This window comes from Pygocentrus nattereri, chromosome 14 (genome assembly GCF_015220715.1).
Source record: "Pygocentrus nattereri isolate fPygNat1 chromosome 14, fPygNat1.pri, whole genome shotgun sequence".
In the NCBI taxonomy this organism is placed as follows: Eukaryota; Metazoa; Chordata; class Actinopteri; order Characiformes; family Serrasalmidae; genus Pygocentrus; species Pygocentrus nattereri.
This window is the reverse complement of record NC_051224.1, coordinates 35,246,314-35,266,204: the sequence shown is the minus strand read 5'-3', so window position 1 is coordinate 35,266,204 and position 19,891 is coordinate 35,246,314. Positions and strand designations below refer to the sequence as shown.

The 19,891-nt window shown below is 40.0% G+C and overlaps 1 protein-coding gene across 4 annotated transcripts in view; it reads left to right on the top strand.

Moving 5' to 3' along the window:
• Nucleotides 1-19,891, top strand: part of pdlim7 (PDZ and LIM domain 7) — a 74,460-nt gene that overhangs the window by 38,445 nt on the left and 16,124 nt on the right. For 2 of the 4 annotated variants that reach the window (XM_037544954.1, XM_037544956.1), the window contains exons 4-8: nucleotides 1,135-1,165; nucleotides 10,993-11,012; nucleotides 12,725-12,763; nucleotides 13,237-13,391; nucleotides 15,719-15,755. In XM_037544954.1, the coding sequence (XP_037400851.1) occupies nucleotides 1,135-1,165; nucleotides 10,993-11,012; nucleotides 12,725-12,763; nucleotides 13,237-13,391; nucleotides 15,719-15,755 (282 nt within the window). Of the gene's footprint in view, nucleotides 1-1,134; nucleotides 1,166-5,639; nucleotides 5,849-10,992; nucleotides 11,013-12,724; nucleotides 12,764-13,236; nucleotides 13,392-15,718; nucleotides 15,756-19,891 lie in introns of all 4 variants that reach the window. The other 2 variants (XM_037544955.1, XM_017706245.2) reach the window with 2 other exon arrangements.

The following is a 19,891-nucleotide window of genomic DNA, read 5'->3' as shown; positions in this document are numbered from 1 at the left end:
AATCCTTTTTACAGAGCAGATCACTAAAGGAGATGCCTTCTGTTTATAGTTTATATCCCAGATTTGTGGAAAAACGGATCAAATTTCAGCTTCTTTTATTATAAGGGTTTTAAAATTCCATCACCATCTATTTGACTGGAAAGAAGAGTTACAGCCTCATACGACGCCCAGCTTCTGAATGTAGCTTATGAAATTTGAAAGTTATGAGGAATATAACGAAATGCATATGGGAACCACCAGTGGTTCCAAGGAATTTAAAAGGTTAAATATGCATTTCCACCATGAATGTATTTAAAAAAAAAAAAAAAAAAAAAAGTTTCAGACCAAAAATATTAAAGCAATATCTCAGACATCAGACCACGGAATTGTGAGTTATCTATCTATGAGGTTGGGCTGGTTCCTATCACCACTGAGAACAGAACTTTGCATTGAGCCATTCTGAATGATCTTTTACATTTTTACATGATTGATCTAGGTAGAAAGTAGAGATTTTGAAAATAGTGGTGGGGTTCCCCTTCAGGTTTTAACTGATAGGGTATGTTGATGTGTAAAGGATTGTAAATGTATTACTTCATGCTGTCTGAGAACTGGGAATACAGTTTTCGTTTCCTTTCATGCCATCAATCTAATTTAGTATGAAGAGAGAAAATCCTACAAATCAGTTTAGTGTCCTGTGGTTCCTGCTCAAGCTCAAATGCCTGAAATATCCTACCACAAAATATGCTTCTGAATTTTCTGGACAGAGAAATGGCAAAAGCCTGCATTTCAACATAAAATCTACATTTTATGGAATAATTGCTTACTAAAGCTGTCATTTTATTGAATTCCATTTTGCAGTGACAAATGCATTATTGCAGCCAGTCAGAGCTTACATATAACTCAATAACTCACGCTGCATCCTTAGCATCAGGACTGTTGGAACTAGACTCTTGAGAAAATTAGGGCAAGACAACTGATCATATTACTTTCTTTGTGACTGAATATTCCCTTAATTTTCTGTGTGCGTAGAAGCAGCAAACGCGCATCTGTAGTTCATCCTTCATAAGATGTTTAATCCTTTTATGTCAACTTGTGTGTAAATCATTGTACTGCTGCAATCTATAACTTTTTTTCTGTTTTTCTTTCTCTCAACAGAGCTTTCCAGCCTGACGGGGGTGAACAGAAGGTAAAGACGTGCTGCTTGGTACACCTGCAATGCTCCTGCAGTGTTTCACAGCCTGCTAATGAAGTCTGAAGTGGCATATAGACAGAAACTCTCCTAACTGGGTGCTGTTTATCAAAACTCAACATTGGGCTGCACGATAAATCATATTTAACTTGTATCACGATGCGACTTTCCATGATATGAGTTTGATTGTTAAGGTCTGTGATGCTTTCAAAGTTAGAACTCTTGTCAGTCCTAGTGCTGCATGTTGTGTGAAGCATTTATGGACATTGTTTCAGCAAACCTGCATCACCGTAGGCATCTATTTATGGAATCACATATATTGTCACTGTTGGAAACAAACTTCCAAACAGTACCTTTACAAGAGAAGCAAAAAAGCTTTCAGTAGCCTAGTAATCCATTTATAATTCGACTAATAGCTCAGTCGGAATAGTCTGAGACCATTCGGAATACAGTTTCTATCTGATTGAATGAGGTGGGTAATCAGTGAAATAGAAGAATAGCCATGCAAATGCCTGTGTCCGATTACTTTCCCATTTGGAAAGTTTAGGTATAGTAGTTTGTGTCATCGCGAACATGTATACCGTTCAACATGGCAGAGCAGAAACTGGTCTGTAGAGGAGACGAAATTTATGCTTTGATCTTTAAAAGACGGCTGTGGGACGGATGTCCATCTTATGTGTCTCAGAACACGACGTCTTCCTCTCGGTTTTCTTTAATAAGGACATGTGAAGTATGTTTTCAAGAGCCTGCTGTCATTTTAAAGTAACTAAAAACACAAGCACTGCTCACTGCTGCTCATCTCTGACTGGACTCATGCGATGCTCGTTGTCATGGTAACGTCTACCATAAGTGGTTCTCTTCATCTGCTCGTAATTTTGGATCGGACTACTTGCAGTGTGCATATAAACAGAGATCAGATTATTCAATAGAGTGAGCAGATAAACACCTCAGTCTTAATGTATAATCAGAATGAGAATCTTTGCATGTAAACACAGCCAGTGTAAGTTAATGTGAAAGACTTTATTTGTAATAGTTGTTTAGATTCATTTAGAACCGTTTCAGTTGGTTTGTTGATCATGAAAATTAGACAGGGTGTAAACAGCAGCTGTTCATTTCAAATTCTGCCAAAAAGAGATAAAAATTGAGTTTGTTCCAAGTGCAATGATATTTTTGTTTATATAGTCCTACACAGAAGATACATTTTACTTATATATTTTTGCAGTTTCTATAGAAAAAGCTTTTCAGGCAGTTCTGAAAGTATCCATTCATATTTCTTTATTTTGCACAATAGTGAATTTTGCTTCTGTATTTTTATTTATTTATTTATTTATTTGCTATTTATGTAAGAGAGGTTAGTTAGATTTCTATTTACAACACCAAAAAGAAAGAGCAAAGGTTTATACATTTGGCACATCCAGTTTGCAATGATAATGTTTCACTTCTAATATCATTGTGATGTCCAACCACACGGTTTATATCGTGCAGCTCTAATGAATCTTGTGTATGTGCATACTTTCACACACTGTCTCCTGCACCTCAACTACAGCTTGTTCTTGGACCGATATGGTTCTCATGAGCCATCAAGTCTCATGATTTCTGTAATTCTAGAAAGCCACCACATGAGTTTGGCTCAGTTTTGCGGTGCTACACTGTGGGAGCATTAATGTTTGATCACTGCGTGATTGATTACCCTTTGCTTGCCTTATGATGAACTGACGTTTGTTCTTGCACTCTGATCAAAGCGATTTTTGGCAGTTTTGATGTTTGTGCACTGTAACAGAATGAACAATCCCAGACACAATTTATAGGACCTTAACAAGTAGAAAACAAGTAGAAAAAATGTGTAGGAAAAGCAGTGCAGGGTGGTCTTAAAATTCACCATATTGCTGAAAACTTGACAGCATCTTGATACTTTTAAGACATTTTCACAGTACACAGGATGCATCACCGTATTTAATTTTTCTCATTTTCCCAGTTGGAAGAGGCAAAGAAACAGACATGCGCTAGAAATTCTGTTGGCTTGTGGTATACGTGTGGTTTTATGTACCACAAACCAAAAAAATCTTAATTTATACGTGACCATTTTTCAACCTCTCTTCATTGCTCAAATCTAAAGTGCTTATTTTTCAATTAAACACTATATTGCCAATAGTATTCACTCACCCATCCAAATCGTTGAATTCAGATGTTCCAGTCACTACTATGACCACAGGTATATAATACCAAGCCCCTAGGCCTGCAGACTGCTTCTATAAACATTAGTGAAAGAATGGGTCGCTCTTAGGAGCTCAGAGAATTCCAGCATGGTACAGTGATAGGACGCCACCAGTCCAGTCGTGAAATTTCCTCAGTACTAAATATTCCACGGTCAACTGTCAGTGGTATTCTAGCAAAGTGGAAGTGATTGGGAACGACAGCAACTCCGCCACGACTTGGTAGGCCGCATAAAATGACAGAGCGGGGTCAGTGGATGCTGAGGCACATTGACTCTGCAGAAAGTTGGTGACCTCTGCGCACTATCACTACAGACCTCCAAACTTCATGTGGCCTTCAGATCAGCTCAAGAACAGCGTAGAGCGCTTCATGGAATGGGTTTCCATGGCAAGCAGCTGCATCCAATACTTGAATCACAAAGTGTTGAAAGCAGTGGTGTAAAGCGCCGCCACTGGATTCTAGAGCAGTGGAGACGTGTTCTCTGGAGTGATGAATCACGCTTCTCCGTCTGGCAATCCGGGTTTGATGGTTGCCAGGAGAACGGTACTTGTCTGACTGCATTGTGCCAAGTTTGGTGGATGGGGGATTATGGTGTGGGGTTGTTTTTCAGGAGTTGGGCTCGGCCCCTTAGTTCCAATGAAAGGAACTCTTAATGCTTCAGCACCAAGAGATTTTGGACAATTTCATGCTCCCAACTTTGTGGGAACAGTTTGGGGACGGCCCCTTCCTGTTCCAACATGACTGCGCACCAATGCACATAGCAGGTCGATAAGGACATGGATGAGTGAGTTTGGTGTGGAAGAACTTGACTGGCCTGCACAGAGTCCTGACCTAATCCCGATAGAACACCTTTGGGATGAATTAGAGCGGAGACTTTGAGCCAGGCCTTCTCGTCCAACATCACTATCCGGCCTCACAAATGCGCTTCTGGAAGAATTCTGAAAAATTCCAATAAACATACTCCTAACCCTTGTGGAAAGCCTTCCCAGAAGAGTTGAAGCTGTTAAAGCTGCAAAGGGTGGGCCGACATCATATTAAACCCTATGGATTAAGAATGGAATGTTGCTCAAGTTCATATGCGTGTGACGGCAGAGGAGCGAATACTTTTGGCAATATAGTGTGTGTAAATGACCTCTGTTCTGATTGGCTGCCCTCTGTTGTGCCTTATTTAAAAAGAAAAAGTCCAGCACTGAAACACTCCCTGCTTTAGTCCAATCTTATCCACAAAGGGCCGGTGTGGCTGTAGTTTTGCATTCCAAGCGAGCAGGTGGACGCCTGATTCTACTGGTTTAATCAGTTGATCAGTCTTCTGCTCCTGCTTGGTGGAATGAAAACTTGCAGCTACAGCCAGCGCTTTCTGGGTAAGACTGGGCTGACTTGCTTTAGTGTGAATAGGCTGCTGGTTTTTGTGATTATCACAAAAACTATTTATTCAAAATGTACTGCACAATAGAAACTTCAGCGTTCATTAAAAAAACTCCATGCTCTGCATGTTTTTCATGTTTTCTCAGTCTGAATTGTTAATTAGCAAAATAGTTCAATTATGTGTGCTGGACATAAAAACATAGTGTGAGTTTGTCAGAGAGCTTTGACAGTTTTTGTTTGGTCCTACACAGTATTGTAAACGACAATCAGAAAGAAAGCAGTTTTCTGGTATTGTGTGACTGCCTTTGAGGCTGGGTGAGTTTATAATTTTTCTTGGATTTGATTGGGTGAAGTGGTGCCCTCTTGTGGCTGCCTTAAACCAGTGCCTTAAACCTGAAGCACTGCATTCTTCTTCCAATCCCAGCCACCTTATTCAAAAGGTTAGCCTCAATTCTGGAAGCCTCTCAAGTGCTGAGTGCCAAGGCAGCAGAAAGCAGTGAGGATGCTTTGGCCGGCTCCCAAGACATATTCCTCAGACCAAAGGGTGCGCTCGCACTTCCCCAGGCCTTTCTCTTCTCACTGCTGTATTGGAACAGGCGATTGCAGTTTTCACTTCACGCGACTGTCAGTGTTATTTAGTGATTGGTCTTAGAGGAAGAATGAAAAAGGGTCCTTTTAATTTAGAGTTGAAAAAGAAAGCAACAAGAAAGGCACCTGTTAAAGGTATTACCCATGTTATCTTCTCCATTCTATAAGCTATTCACAGTTCCTTGTTCATATCTGGGATTGTCGGTTCTGTTAAGATTGATGGTGTGTTTGTGTGTGTTGGCTTCTTTTATTTGCATGGATTTGCATTTGTTTTGTGTATCTGTGTTTCCTGTCTAACCTTCAGGGTTCGCTTGCTCCTGCACCCAGCCAGCCTAAGTACTCCTTCACGCCCAGCACGAACATAAACAAGATGGCACGGCCTTTCTCCACGGCCGCTGGTAACTCCAGCGCAGGGCCTGCCATCAAACCGGTGACTTACTCGCCCAAGCCTAACCCCACTGCGTCTAACCCCAGCACTCCAGCAGCAGGCAGCATGCCACAGTCTCACAATGGGTAGGTGACCACAACTTGTGGCCAGTCAGAGAGGCCAGCCCTTTCTTTTTCTCTTTACCTTTTGTTATGGCTGTAATTAAAGCAGTGGGCCATAAGAGGCCTTACATTACAGTGATTTAATCACATTTGTAGGATGTTGGACACATCAAGAAGCGCTAAAGACAAAACCTTGTATCTCCTTTTTTGACTTGTTTACATTTTTTCTTATATAATTTGAAAACCACTGTGTAGAACTTTTATTGATACGTGGGCTGTTAGAAATGGTCCACAAAGACTTGAAATGCGATCTTTTTGCTTTAACTTGCATTCACAGTTAAGAATGACTCCAGCTGTGTGAAAGAACCTGTTTCTATAAAGGCTCTGCAGTAACGCTGTGGTAAATGAGTGTGAGCTGAGCGCGCGCAGCTTCCGTTTGACAGACCTCGTGTTTCTAATACAACAGCAGTGCGTCAACAGAGACACGAGACCCAGCCACTCCCCACTGTGTGCACTCTGTCTGTGTGTCTCTCTCTCTGTCTGACTTTTTTCTCTCTGTCTGTCTGTTTGTTTCTCATTTTTCTCTGTCTGACTCTGTCTGCTTGCGCTCTCTCTCGCTCTCGCTCTCTCGCTCTCGCTCTCTCTCTCGCGCTCTCGCTCTCTCTCTCGCTCTCTCTCGCTCTCTCTCTCTCGCGCTCTCTCTCTCTCTCGTCATGTAAACCTGATTTTTCTTCTCTTCTTTCAAAAGCCAAGTTTGATGTAGCTTGCAAACATTGGTCAGGGGATGTGGGGTCTTTGGGGGGATATTTTTAAAATAATTCAAAATTGTACCAAAACAATCAAATTGAGTTGAATCATGACTGTCTCTGCATCTGTGTGTCGCTCGCTCTCTCTCTCTCTCGCTCTCTCTCTCGCTCTCTCTCTCGCGCTCTCTCTCGCGCTCTCTCTCGCTCTCTCTCTCGCGCTCTCTCTCGCGCTCTCTCTCGCGCTCTCTCTCGCTCTCTCTCTCTCGCTCTCTCGCTCTCGCTCTCGCTCTCGCTCTCTCTCTCTAGCATTAAGCAGCTGGCTCTGTTTTTTCTCTTTGGCTGAGGTGGTCCCAGCGCCACCCAGGTGTCCAGTTTTTCACACAGAAGCGGTGTTTGGAGCAGCATGTCAGACAAGCTCCCAATCTGTTTTCCACTCCTCCTCTTTATCATCCCTGTGAGGGAACGGTCGCCCGTCCCTGTCTCGCCTCTGCCAAAGACGGCCAGAGAGAGAGGCTGCATTTTAACTAGACCTTTTTATTTCAGCACTCAAAACAACAGATGTTGCTGGTCAGGAGAGCCAGAACAGGAGGCAGTGAATATCTCAGCTTAGCGAGGGCTTTGGGGAAAGAGGCAAGAAGTGCTACTTAGGTGTGTGCGCATTTGCTTGTTTTTATACAGTTGTAGGACAAAAATAATCCTCTTTTTAAAATTCTCTGTTTGGTTTTTTTAAAAGCGAAAGGACAAAAGATGTTGTTGGTTTAATATAGTTTACCAAAAACAAACATTTTTTTAATTGAACTTTTTTCTCCTCTGTTTTATACAATTAACTGTGTTGTTTTGGTTACTGTTCCTTTAAAACTGATTATATCTTCAGCTTCTTCTTCTCCTCCTCCTCCTCCTCCTCCTCCTCCTCCTCCTCCTCCTTTTCTTTATCTCGCTCCCCTTCTTCCTCCTGATTCCTTTATCTTTTTCGTCTTCTCCTTCTTCTGATGTGTGTGTATATATGGGACATTATTACATGTAGCTACTTGCATATCGCTGCTGTCGGAACAAAACCTTATAAAAAAACAATTTTTCAGATTTTGATATAATCTGAAAATGCCTGTTGCCCTTTACATTGTATGCGATTCATGCTCAAAAGACCAAAAGAAACAGCCCAGAATTACTTCGGGAAAAGTCTGGCACATTGACTTACATGAATAGTAAATGTCCATCTCCTGTAAAGTTACCATTTTTGAGATACAAGGTTTTGTTCTGACAGCAGCAATAATTATAAATAACATATATGGGACATATGACCCTCATATCCTGACATTGTATACATACGTGTGTGTGTGTGTGTGTGTGTGTGTGTGTGTGTGTGTGTGTGTGTGTGTGTGTGTGTGTGTGTGTGAGGCCTCGATGTTGTCTCTTGCTGTTTATAGAGCTCGGACCCTCCCCTAAAATCCGCTGAGCCCTCAGAGTGCTGCCAGGGTGGTGCTGAATTACTTAACGGCCTTACTTGGACACATGCTCTCCGTAGTGTGTCTTGTTCTCTTCCAGAAGAGACTTAACACAGACGTCTTGCTTCTCAGCACGTCACAAAAAAATTGTTCATGCTAAGAAAGAAACTTTGGTCATTTGGTCATTTCCTGCAAAATTGCAAGGCTATAGCTCTTGTTTTCTCTGTGAAGCGAGGTGTGCATTTGAATTTTGTAGCAGGTCTGTGGCAGCAGGGGTGCACGTGTTCTGTGAAGCATACGTCATGTCAGTGCTCTGAAGCTGTTTACAGCACTACTCATAGTTGAAGGTTTGCCTCTCTCAGTACACAATTTTGTGTGTGTGTGTGCAGCATGGAAGCTATTCCAAGAAGTTTTGGAGCAGCTACAAACAGCAGAATAATTTTTCTGACTCAAAATACGATGCTAGCAATTTTGGAACCACAAGAAAAGTCACTTTCGGAAGAGTTTGTAAAGGAGTTCTCCAGCATTTTTCTGTCTAATCTCTGCAGAAAACAGTGGATTACCATGGACAGTCATGTAAACAAGTGTATCTGTACTTAGAAAAGCACAGAAAACCTGTTGACCCTTCGACATGCATTTATAGTACAAGCCATTGGGCAGTTGCTGGATTTGGTCAGGAAGCATTTACACAAAGAAACCTTGTAGAACCAGAACTTGTAGTAACAAATTTTTTAGTGCATTTGTAAGTTAAGCTGCAACTATATAGATGTGTGAATGTGTGAAGTTCACTATGGATACAGAAAAAATAAAATTAATTTTATTTATTTATTTGTTGATGCATCAATGCCATTTTTCAGACTGACAAAACACTTTTTGTAAAAACACTTTGGTGACTTGTTTTAACATTCTCTTATCTTTCTACCTTTTGTTGGTGTAATGCTATTTTTATTTATTTATTTTTTTGCTATATATTATGGACAGGCCAATTGCTGTGGTTTATAGGTGAGTTTAGTTATTGGCCCTTAGTCATCAATGTTGCATACGGTCAGATTTGTTCATAAAAAAATTAGTTCACACAAGCTTCACCAACAGTTCTGTTATTCACCTGTTTTTATCTTTGCTTTATATTATACGATAAACCTTGTGTGGTGGACGTCCATGTACATTTGAATGTAGTATTTTAGCAGCCTAAAAATTCTTAATTATTTATATATGAATAATCCCAATAGAACAGTTTAACGAGACTAAGAATTTGTTATAGTGAACTTATGAGCTGCAGTGCCAGGAGCTGAACGTAATACTGTGCATCTTTTGAGTGAATCAAACCAAATTCTCCTGTTATTCGTTTCTGAATTGATTCAAAAACCTGTTTTAGTAAATTAAGAATGACTCAGTTTACTAAAACTTGATTCAGTTCAGTCGCACCATTTAGCAATTCAGGCTGCTGTGAGAAATATTTATCCATACATCCATCCATTTTCTAAGCCGCTTCTCCGTCAGGTTCGCGGGGGGGATGCTGGAGCCTATCCCAGCAGTCTTCGGACGGAAGGCAGGATATACCCTGGACAGGTCGCCAGTCCATCGCAGGGCAGAGAAATATTTAATACTTCAGAAATTATCAAAAATATTTAGTCACTGGGTAGTCCTTAAGACCACCGCAAAACGCACTTCGTCATATTCTTCATAACTTTGATATTTCATAAGCTACATTCAAAAGGTGTGTGTCGTATGAGGCTGTAACTGATTGCTTTCCAGTCAAATAGATGGGTAATTCTACTGAAAGTCGACCCACAAATCTGGGCTATAAACTATAAACAGATGGCAACTCTTCAGTGATCTGCTCTGTAAAAATGATTTTTATTAAAAAAAAAAAAATAGAAAGAGTGTCTAAGATTTTTGGCTTTCAGCAGAATAAGCAGCATAAGCATTCAGCAATATGTGTGATCGTAACACATTTTGTGTTAGGTTGAGGGGAGCTTTTAAAAAATAAGTAAATAAAAATTTGCATTTATATCATGCAGTTACTGAATAATTTGCCTTACGATTTGATCATGAAAATTCAGACTGACAAACCAAAATATACCCTGGAGAATGAGTTATTTTTTATTTTTTTTAGTTTTGCAAGTGCAACTTCAGTAGAGCCTGCATACCTTGTATTTTCACTTTCTTTGTGTTCACTGCAGCATCTCCTGCCTCATTCTTCAGTCATCTCTATGATTAAGTGTAAACAGAGTGACTGGTGGAAGAGATAAGGCATGAGCACACAGTTACAGCAAAAACGTCTTAACAGCTGCAGCTGAGTAGCAGCACTTTTTTAGCAAAGTTCACTACTTTCAGTGCATCGGCACTGCGATAACTAGCAAACAGCTATACAGAGCAGCCATAGATGAAGCATTGGCTTGTAAAAGTCTTAAAAAATACAAAGCTGTTTGTGGTGCCTCAGCAGTGGTGTGTAAATCTCTCGTATTGCGAAGGCACTGAAGTTGAAGGAAAGGAACATAAATCTATTCATCTTTAAAGACCACGATTAAGTAAGTTTATTTTGTTAATAGGTCATAAGTTGTTGCATCTAAAACAGCTGTTTGGCTGATACAGACGAATGTATGATTGCAATGCTTGCTGGACTGTATTGGGGAATAGTAACAATAGCAAAATGGAAAAGGAACTCTGTGTAATGAAACAATAATGACCACTCAGTTGGGATGTGGTTTTAGTGTCTGTCCAGCCTCCGTCTTTCTCCTATATGCAGATCGACACTGAGAAAGATCAGAGAGAAAGACCATAGTAACTTGAGGTCTATGAAGAAGCTCTTTTAGCTACTCCCTCACAACTTGCATGTGGTTTTCTTCATTATGCTCTACAAATGCTGTGGCTTGTAATTACTCAGCATCTTGGTTTTCTGTTTGTGTGTCCTTATCTATTGTACTTTCAACCAAATTAATGTTTTTCTTTCCTTATTTCTCTGTTGCTTTCTCTCCAGCAGCTGGAGGTTATTGACAAGTTAGTACACCATTTCTTTTTGTCCTTTTATAGTATAAAAGTTATCTAATGTCTGCTGCTAGTGTCCTAAAGCACACATTCTAGGGCTGTACAAAATACTATATGTAGCAGTATGCTTTGTTTCTTGCCAATTGCCTTGCCAATGTGTTTAAAACACCAATCCTCCAGTATGGTTATAGTTATTTATGTTTGTCGGATGAGGTCAATGCTTTGAATCACAAGAATACTCCTGGGAACTTGTATGAAATGCCTGTGGATGGCCATCATGCAATTGATCAAAATACAGGGGGCTTCACTCAAAAGAGGCCTGGACTATTCTGTTGTAATTCCCATTAGGATGAAGCAATCTGAACCAAAAAAATACGCTACATACCTTGACGTAATCAATTGCATTGCACGCAATGCTGGAAGTGATCTCGGTTTTCTGCCAGATACATTCACCCGGAGGTTAAACGCTGCGATGGCTGTCCAGCGCCCACCTCATCACTTCCGACTCAGTGGCATCCTGGCTTGTTCGAAGCTCCATATACTGAGGAGCACATTGCACATTGTTTTGCTTAGATTGCTTCATCTTAGACAGCGTTATTACAGAATATTTGGGGCCTCAAGTGAGTCTCCCGGTATATTGTTAAATGTCTCATTTACAAGGCCAACATTGCAGTAATGATTAATAAGCAACAAATTGTGCAGCCCTAAAATGAAAAAAGAAATTTTGTCAGCCCAGTTCTAGGTTGGTTTAGTGCTGTCCATCCAGCGTAGTAGATCATGATGGATCAGCTGAAGTTGTACATTTCCCTCGGAAATCTTGGTTACATCAGTTTCCGTTAGGCTGTGTTCACAAGACATTTTGGGATCCAACAACAAAAAAAAGGATTGATGCTCTTTGCTGGTTTGTAATAGGCACATGTGTGAGTGGAAAGCCAGGGGTTCTTCGTTTCTGTAGAATGAAGCAAGAAAGATGCAAGTAAGTTATAAACCAGTTGTTGGATGGGAGCTAACAGCAACGGTTAGTATCTCACTTGACTGGCTGAAGCCGTGTCCCAGACAGTCTCCTAATGGATCTCTGTACGCTCATCGACTTTAATTTTCATGTAAGGTCACACATTGTTGTACGTTGACCTTAAGTACATTTTCATTGAAACCAATTGCAAGTAAATGATTAACCAGTTCTCTGTTAACTGACAAACAGTTGTTTGCTGCTATTGAGCTGTTATTCGGTGCTGATCAGTGGTTAAGACATTACATTTTCATTTCCAATAAACACCAGTTTGAAAAGGCATAAACCTACTACTGGAATACTAAAATATTCCACCCATTTCTTTATGAACATGTAGTTCCAGCCCCCTCAGTTTAAACCAAAAAAGCTATGTTTAATGTGATTTCAGGCTGATTAGTTCTTATACATACTGAGGCCTGGACCCACCCAGTTTTGTGTTCTACAGTCCATACAAGTAAAGCTTTTATATCTTTTATGTGCTCATAAATGTTCGTAAATGAAGTATTTTACAATTTCTTTGAACATGATGGTCAGATTTTAGAAACGTAACCACAATCACAGATACCAAAACAGTCTTGTGAATGCAGCCTTATGATTGGTTACTGTAGTTGCTACATTTTTTTTTTTTTTTTCTGCTTTCCCTGTTTCCTTCCTCATATTTCTTTTATTTTTCTTTTATGTTCTGTTCTCGCTCTTTGTTTTCCCTCCTTTTCAGTAGAGGCGAGGGCTTCTATGAGGAACTGTACCCTGAGAAGTAAGTGAGGACAGCATGCTGCTCTAATGCGTTCTGCCTGAGAGAATCATGCTTGTTTGCCACTCAGTCCGACCGGTTGTGTGAAGGAGAATGAGAGGAGACTCGCCTCAGTGTGACTTGCTGCTTTGCACTTGGTATCCCACCTGTTATTGAAATAGTATTCACACATTTGAGACTGTTATCGTAACTAGCTGTAAAAAGATTGTATCTAAAAGGCTGTGCACGTCATTGTGTTATGGTGTGCAAAATGCTTCATGGAAAGAAAAGGCCTTGATGTAATTGACAAGGATAAATTGCTTTTCCTAGAGGATGATTGATGGTGAGCACAAACACATTAGCATGCCTTTTGTGCTTGTTTTGGTTGCTAGTTTGTTCTTTTAGCCCACAAACAAACTGCAGTTGTTGCCTTGGCACATTACGTTGGAGTGTTCCTGGAGAAAGAACCATTGTTAACGGGCCTGCCCCCCTCTCAGGCACAGTCTGCGGGTGGAGAATATCCCATGCTTTATCCCCAATGACCGCAGTAAGAAGCGTCTGATTGAGGACACTCAGGACTGGCAGCCACGCACTGGCACCACGCAGTCCCGCTCCTTCCGCATCCTAGCCCAGCTCACAGGAACTGACTTCAGTAAGCCACTGTCGCACTCACACTCTTGTCCAGCCTTCAGGGACCATCTTTGATAATCCACGCTTGTGTCCAGACTCATGAGCAGCCAGCTCACATTAAAGACTTCAGTAAGAGACATGGGGGTTCAGTCGTGTGCTTCAGTTAGACTAGACGTCACATTTGTGGCTGCTCAGAGCTGAGCTCATTAAAACAGTTGGGTCCAGCTCACAAACTAGTTTCAGGAGACCACACCCAGAATGAATTACTTTCTCTTGACCATACTGGACTACATTTTTTGTGTGTGTGTGTGTGTGTGTGTGTGTGTGTGTGTCAGTTATTCAGTATTTAATTGATACTGATGTTGACATTTATTTCTGACGTCAGGATCTCCAGATGATGTGGTGAAACCTTAGTCAGTTGTGCCTGAAGTGAAGTCTATATGAGCAATTGCAAGACTGAACTGGTGAAATTGAAAAAAAATTAAAAAGGAAGCATGGCTAGTATTACAAATACCATGTAAATGTATGCAAACCTTTTTCATGATATTAACAACATCATAACAGTAAAAAAAAAAAAAGATTGTTTGAAGAGAGCTAATAAAAGATAAGATGTAATGGACCCACAGCAGTTGCGCCATCATTCTGCAGTCGGCATCATGTCCATATTAGGAAGCTGGTTTTCTCCACAAATTACTATTACTGCTATTTTTTTTTCCCTCCAAATGTTGCGGAATTTCCTGAATTATGAGGTCATTAAGGAGCCAAAATCAGAACATTGCTTCATGCAAGCAAACACTATGTATTGACCAGACATTGTAGGACTGACAACCACACCAAATACCTCACACAAACCAGGCTTTGTCCACTTTGGTCATTAAGCTGCTTTGCCAGGTTTAGGCTACAGTTTGAGAAGCTGATCTTGGTCCATAATAGTGTAGGAGGTTAATAGTATAGTCACTTTCTTGCAGTGTCGTTTTAATGCACAGCAGTCTTCATATGTCAACTGCTGAATGACATCATAATTCAGAGGACTTTGTGACATTTGAGAAAAGGTGCATTTTAATATGCATGCTAAAAGGCAAGATGCTGCTACAGAATGGCTCAGGAGGGCTGTAAACAGAAACTAAACCCATAAAGAATTCTACGTAGCCAAATCCCCCCCAACCCCCCCACCCAGTACAGCAATATTGTGTTATTTAATACTGCACTGCAAAAAACAGTGTCTTGTCAAGTGAAATGATCTTAAATCTAGGGTAAATATTTAATATCTGCCATATTTTGAGATGCTCATGCACCTGTTATGAGATTATTTACCATATTTTTAGTCATTTACTTACTTTAGATCATTTTACTTCGCTATACTGGCAGGTAATTTTGCTGGTCTCAAGCTCACTTCTTAAAACAAGCAAAATTACCAATAGTGATAATCTTATTAAAATGACTTAAAACAGTACAGAAATGTCTACGGACAAGGAACATAATCTTAAATTAAGTTTACAAAAATCTCAAAGGGAGCTGTTAGATTTAGTGAAAGTAAGTTGAATATATTTTGATTAATTTAACACCCCCCCCCCCCTTTTTTTTGCAGCATTTCTGCCATTTGAGTTTAAAAAAATAGAACTGATAACTGACAATCACATCAGTCAGTAAAGCACAGATTAACTGAAAATATTGTTGTATAAAGTAAAATCTTCTCACCTGATATAAATCATATTATTGTCAATTCCCAACCCCTAAAATTGGTATCGATACCGGCCACAACTTTTTCATGTGAACAAGCCCTAATTTAGTGCAGCTGTTTGTTATTAAAGGTAAAGCTTCCTAATTAATCTTATGTAGGTCAGCATTTATGGTAAGATTAAAGGTCAGCTTAGTAGCCATCGGTCAAGCAGATGGTTCTCTTGAGATCTTACAGAAAAATGCTTCATCTCAAGTTGTTGGAATGGGGTAGTAAACGTGGTCTGAAGGCCAAAGCTTATAACACTGAATCTCTGATCTGATGTAGGGAGTTTAACCGCTAGCCGATGTAAATGAATATTCGGCCCTGCTGCAGCTTTAGGGGTTACAGATCAGACTGCCCGTGGTGCGGTATGTTTGATCGCCAGGGCCTGATGTGACATCTGTACACTGGAGTTAATAAGCTTGTACAGACCGCTTCTTGATTACAAGACATAACAGGTTTGACTACTATGCTGGAACAATAGAGGGACAGGGGCACCTCTGTTTTATAATCCCTTGCAAAAGTGTCGTCCTCGGTTCTTGTTCTTGACGGCATCTGGTGGGTGTTTGACCTTGTGTGAGTGAGCTAAACGGACACTATCTGATTTGTGTCTCACTTGCTTTCCTCAGTGCAGGACCCGGATGATGAGAACATGAAAAGGTCCAGGTAAATGTGTGTGCGTGTTTGTGTTGCTCTAATGAAGTGCAGTGGAAAACGCTAACCCACTCCCTCGCCTTGGCCCTCTCTCATTTAGCGTGCAGTGTGATCAGCTCGTTCAGCTCGGATGAAGGCCAGCGTTAGATCATGCTTTGATCCTCCCCAGCCATGAGCCCCGCTCAGCTCTAATTAGCAGCGCTTTTATTCTCTTATTTGCTGTACAAGGCACATGTGCACCATACACTGCATGGCTAGCAGCTTAATTTGATACGGTGCTCACTTATATGTTTTATGTATTTGATTTATTTTTTAATGACCTACTGCAGTGGTGTGGCCCAGCTTCTCTACTGGAGGTCATTAGTATATCACAGTGATGTTTGGCTATGTATGTTTTTTATTTTTTTATTTTTCCCCCCTGCTTCATCATATACAAATAGAACTCCGCAATGAGCTTGAGTGCTTTGGCAGTGTCGTTGCAATATCGTTACAGTGCTGTACAGCAGTTCAGAAGTTTGGAATTGCTGTTTAAAAGCAGAATTTTTGTTTTAATTTAATAATATAAGATCTATTTGGTTTCTTGGGGCAGATAACTTGATAAAAATGTAATATGTAATTAGGCACAATCCCATTTCTTATATTTACCCCATCCCTCGTTTTTCCCGTTCCACCTTAAATGGTGCAGCAGTTCCAGGTGGTGCCTGAAGTGCCAGAATGTAAGTGCTACACCATTTAAGGTGGAAAGTGAAACTTGGCTAGCTAGCTACTGAGACATCAGCATACTACTAGCACTTTTTAATGCTTGTTATGAGGAAAATGACCACAATGAAACAACGTAAAGCTAGGATAATAGTGGTTATTGTAATTTTTAAACCGAGAAAATTCTCACATTTGTGGGTTTCTTTGTTCTCTTGTGCAGCCATCTTGCTTCTTTTTCCTCAGAACACTCCGTTTGGAGTGTTCCTCTGAAAAATCTCCGTTTGGAGACACTTCACCCTATCTCAATAAAAATCGGGACACCCTACCCCTAGGCATGAATGCGCAAAACAGAGAGGCGTGAAATGGGATTGGGCCTTAGTTTCATGACATACGTTCTTGTTCACATAATTCTTAAAAACATTGAATAAAAAAAAAAATACTTTCTGCCAAATGGTTTATACTATTTAAATTCCACACTGTTCCACATTCCACACAAATTTACATGATCCTGAGACATGTCCAGATTTTGCTTCTTTAGTTTAGCATTAGAGCTGTGAGCCTGAGGTTGCCAACAAACATTAGGAGTCAATAGTCACTCAAATCTGCCTTAAACCACAGTGGCAAGTCAGTGTGACCTTAATAAAGGCTACAACTTGAGCTGGTTAAGAGATGGTTTGGGGATGTATTTATGGAAAAGATTTGGGTGACTATTTCTAGTGTGTGTTAGTGTGTGCTAGTAACTCCCGTGCTAAACTAAAGAAGTTAGATTTGTACATCGACTACGTCTGGGGTAAATGGGAAAATTGTATACATGTAACTTTTTTGCCACACTATTCATTTAAATCCAGATTGTGAGATATTTTATTTATATATATATATATATATTTATATATTTATTTATTTATTTTGCTGACCAGCAGTGGGCGCTGCTATTCAACCACCATTAGACCAAACTGTTAACGTGTTGGTTTTTTTTTTTTTTTTTTTTTTTTTTTTTTTTTTTTTTTTTTTAAAGGAGCGAAATTAGAGACACAGGCTACACCTCTTCTATTTATATGAACAGTAGTATAATCCCTTAGGATTAAAAAAAAAAAACTAATGCCAATTTAAAAAATGTGATGTTGCTTTCCCCTTCTAGAAACCTTTTACCTGCATTAGTGGGTGTACAGGTCATAAACTGTGTATTGTATTTTTCTTTTTTTCTCAGTTACTTTCCTTCATTCTATGTTTTCTCTTTTTCCATTTCTGTGTTTTGTTTGTCTTTGAATCCTCCCTGGATGTCCTCTTCCTCCACGGTGCTATCCACAACGCTGTCCCCTCTCTCTCTCTTGTTTGCGTGCTGACTGTGGCAGGGAAAAGTTCATGAGTGAGATTCAGAGCCCCCGCTATGCCAGGCTTAGGGACTGGCACCACAACAGGTCCGCCCGTACCCTCAACATCAAGTCGTGAACGTAGCGCCGCCCCCCAGCAGCCGATCCCAAAGCCTCCCTTCAAACCAGGGCAACCCAGCGTGCCAGCCATGGGCATCACACACTGACCCCAGCAATATGTGGGAAGTGGGGTGGGGATGTAAAGTTAAATAAGTGACACTTTACTGTTACATTTTATGTTCGTAGGGCTACATGACACTTGCGTAAGACTGTCATGACAGCAGGCACAAACCTTTAAGCATTTATAGTGGCATTTCAATAGGAGACATCTGTTAACCAGAACTTTTAAGTTGTCAGGTGACAGATTTTATGGTAACACTTTATCAGAAGGCTGCTTACAGAGACTACATAACACTTGCATAAGCATAAATAACATTTATGAAGCAATATTTGAGTAATTCTGATCAGCTTATGCTAGTAACCACAAGATAACATGAGATGTTATATGATGTATATGACACTGCGTTGACATAAGTGACTTTATTAAGAAGCATTATTACCAGGTTATGGACCTTAGAAGGAAAGTGTAGTTGATGTTTATGACAACACAATGTCATTTACTTCAGCTTATGGCATCTTGCGATTTGCTGACAAGTTTTTGCAAAAAAAGCTTTATAAATTTATTTAATGCTTATGCATGTGTTATGATGTGCTTATGTAGCTACCTTTCAAATAAAGCGTTACCGATTTTTCTGACCAGGGGTTGACCTGACACTTTTTTGGGAGAAATGACAGCATGTTATACAAACTGACTTTGTAGCTTAGTCTCTGTAGCACAATGGCATAATGCTGATGATGTGACACAGTTTAAATCTTGTAAATGCTAAAATGAAACTCATTAAGCCAACCCGACTTGACATGTCACATTATCAGCATTATATAATGTCACGACAACCTAACATCAGAAAATAATCAGGGTCATTTGATAGTGTTACATCACCTTTATAAAAGTTAGGAAATGCAACATTTAATAACAAATGACTCCTATTTAAAAAAATGTTTGTTTATAAATGTTTGTGTAGGTTAGTCAGTTGTCATGATGATCCTATGTAGGTGTAGTGTAGCATTATGAACACTGCCCTTCAGTAAAGTGTTCACAGAAAATATTAAATAGAAAAAATGTTTTAAAAAAATGACAAAAATGTGCAAAAAATAAACACAGCCTAGCTAAAGTTTAAGTGGAAAAGAATGCAAACTGAGCCTGACCGTCAGATTTCTTTCCTACACACAGACTGTCTGAGCACGGTCACCTGTAGAATTAGCGCACTGACAAACTCCCTCTCTTAATCCTGCGAATCTGAGGCGCTTTACTGTCTGAGGGAGCTGTCAGCTGTTGGACTGTTCTGTATTTCACTCGGATTTCGCTCTGATCGTGGTAGCGTAGCACTGTGATTTGATCTTTCATCTTTACCCCTTTGGTTTTCTTCTTTGTTCTCTCTGTGTTTTAATGCTCATCGAAAGATTTTATTCTCTCTGTCTCTTCTCTCTCTGACTCTTCAATGAGCAAAAATATCCTGAAACGACCTGTTGACTTTTCTCTGCTTTTCATGAATTCAGAAAACATTAAAACCTATCTTCCTTCCTACTGTCTCCTCTGTTTTTTTTTTTGTTTTTTTTTTTGGTCCTTGTTGGTCTTTGATTCTCCTCTCTGCACTGATCTCCCTTCACTTTGAGTATCTGAGGTTTTTAATGTGGTGCGGTCACTGAGACTGTGGACTTTGATGGATGAGCCTGATAGTCCTGTTTTTACTTGCGTGACACAGTTTTCTGAAGCTTGAATGGTGGCATCTAGTAGGGCTGCACAATATGTACCAGTATTTTCATTGTTTATATTCTTACATATTGCAATGCAGTGCATCATAAACAGCGACTCTATGCTGCAACTTGACTAAAGGTGCTGTAAGAGGTGGCAAAAAAAAATAAAATAAATAAATAAATAAAATGCTGGTTTACATGAATTTCTGGGACTGCGATTGGTCAGGATGCTCACACATTAAATCAAGTTGCACACAATTAAAT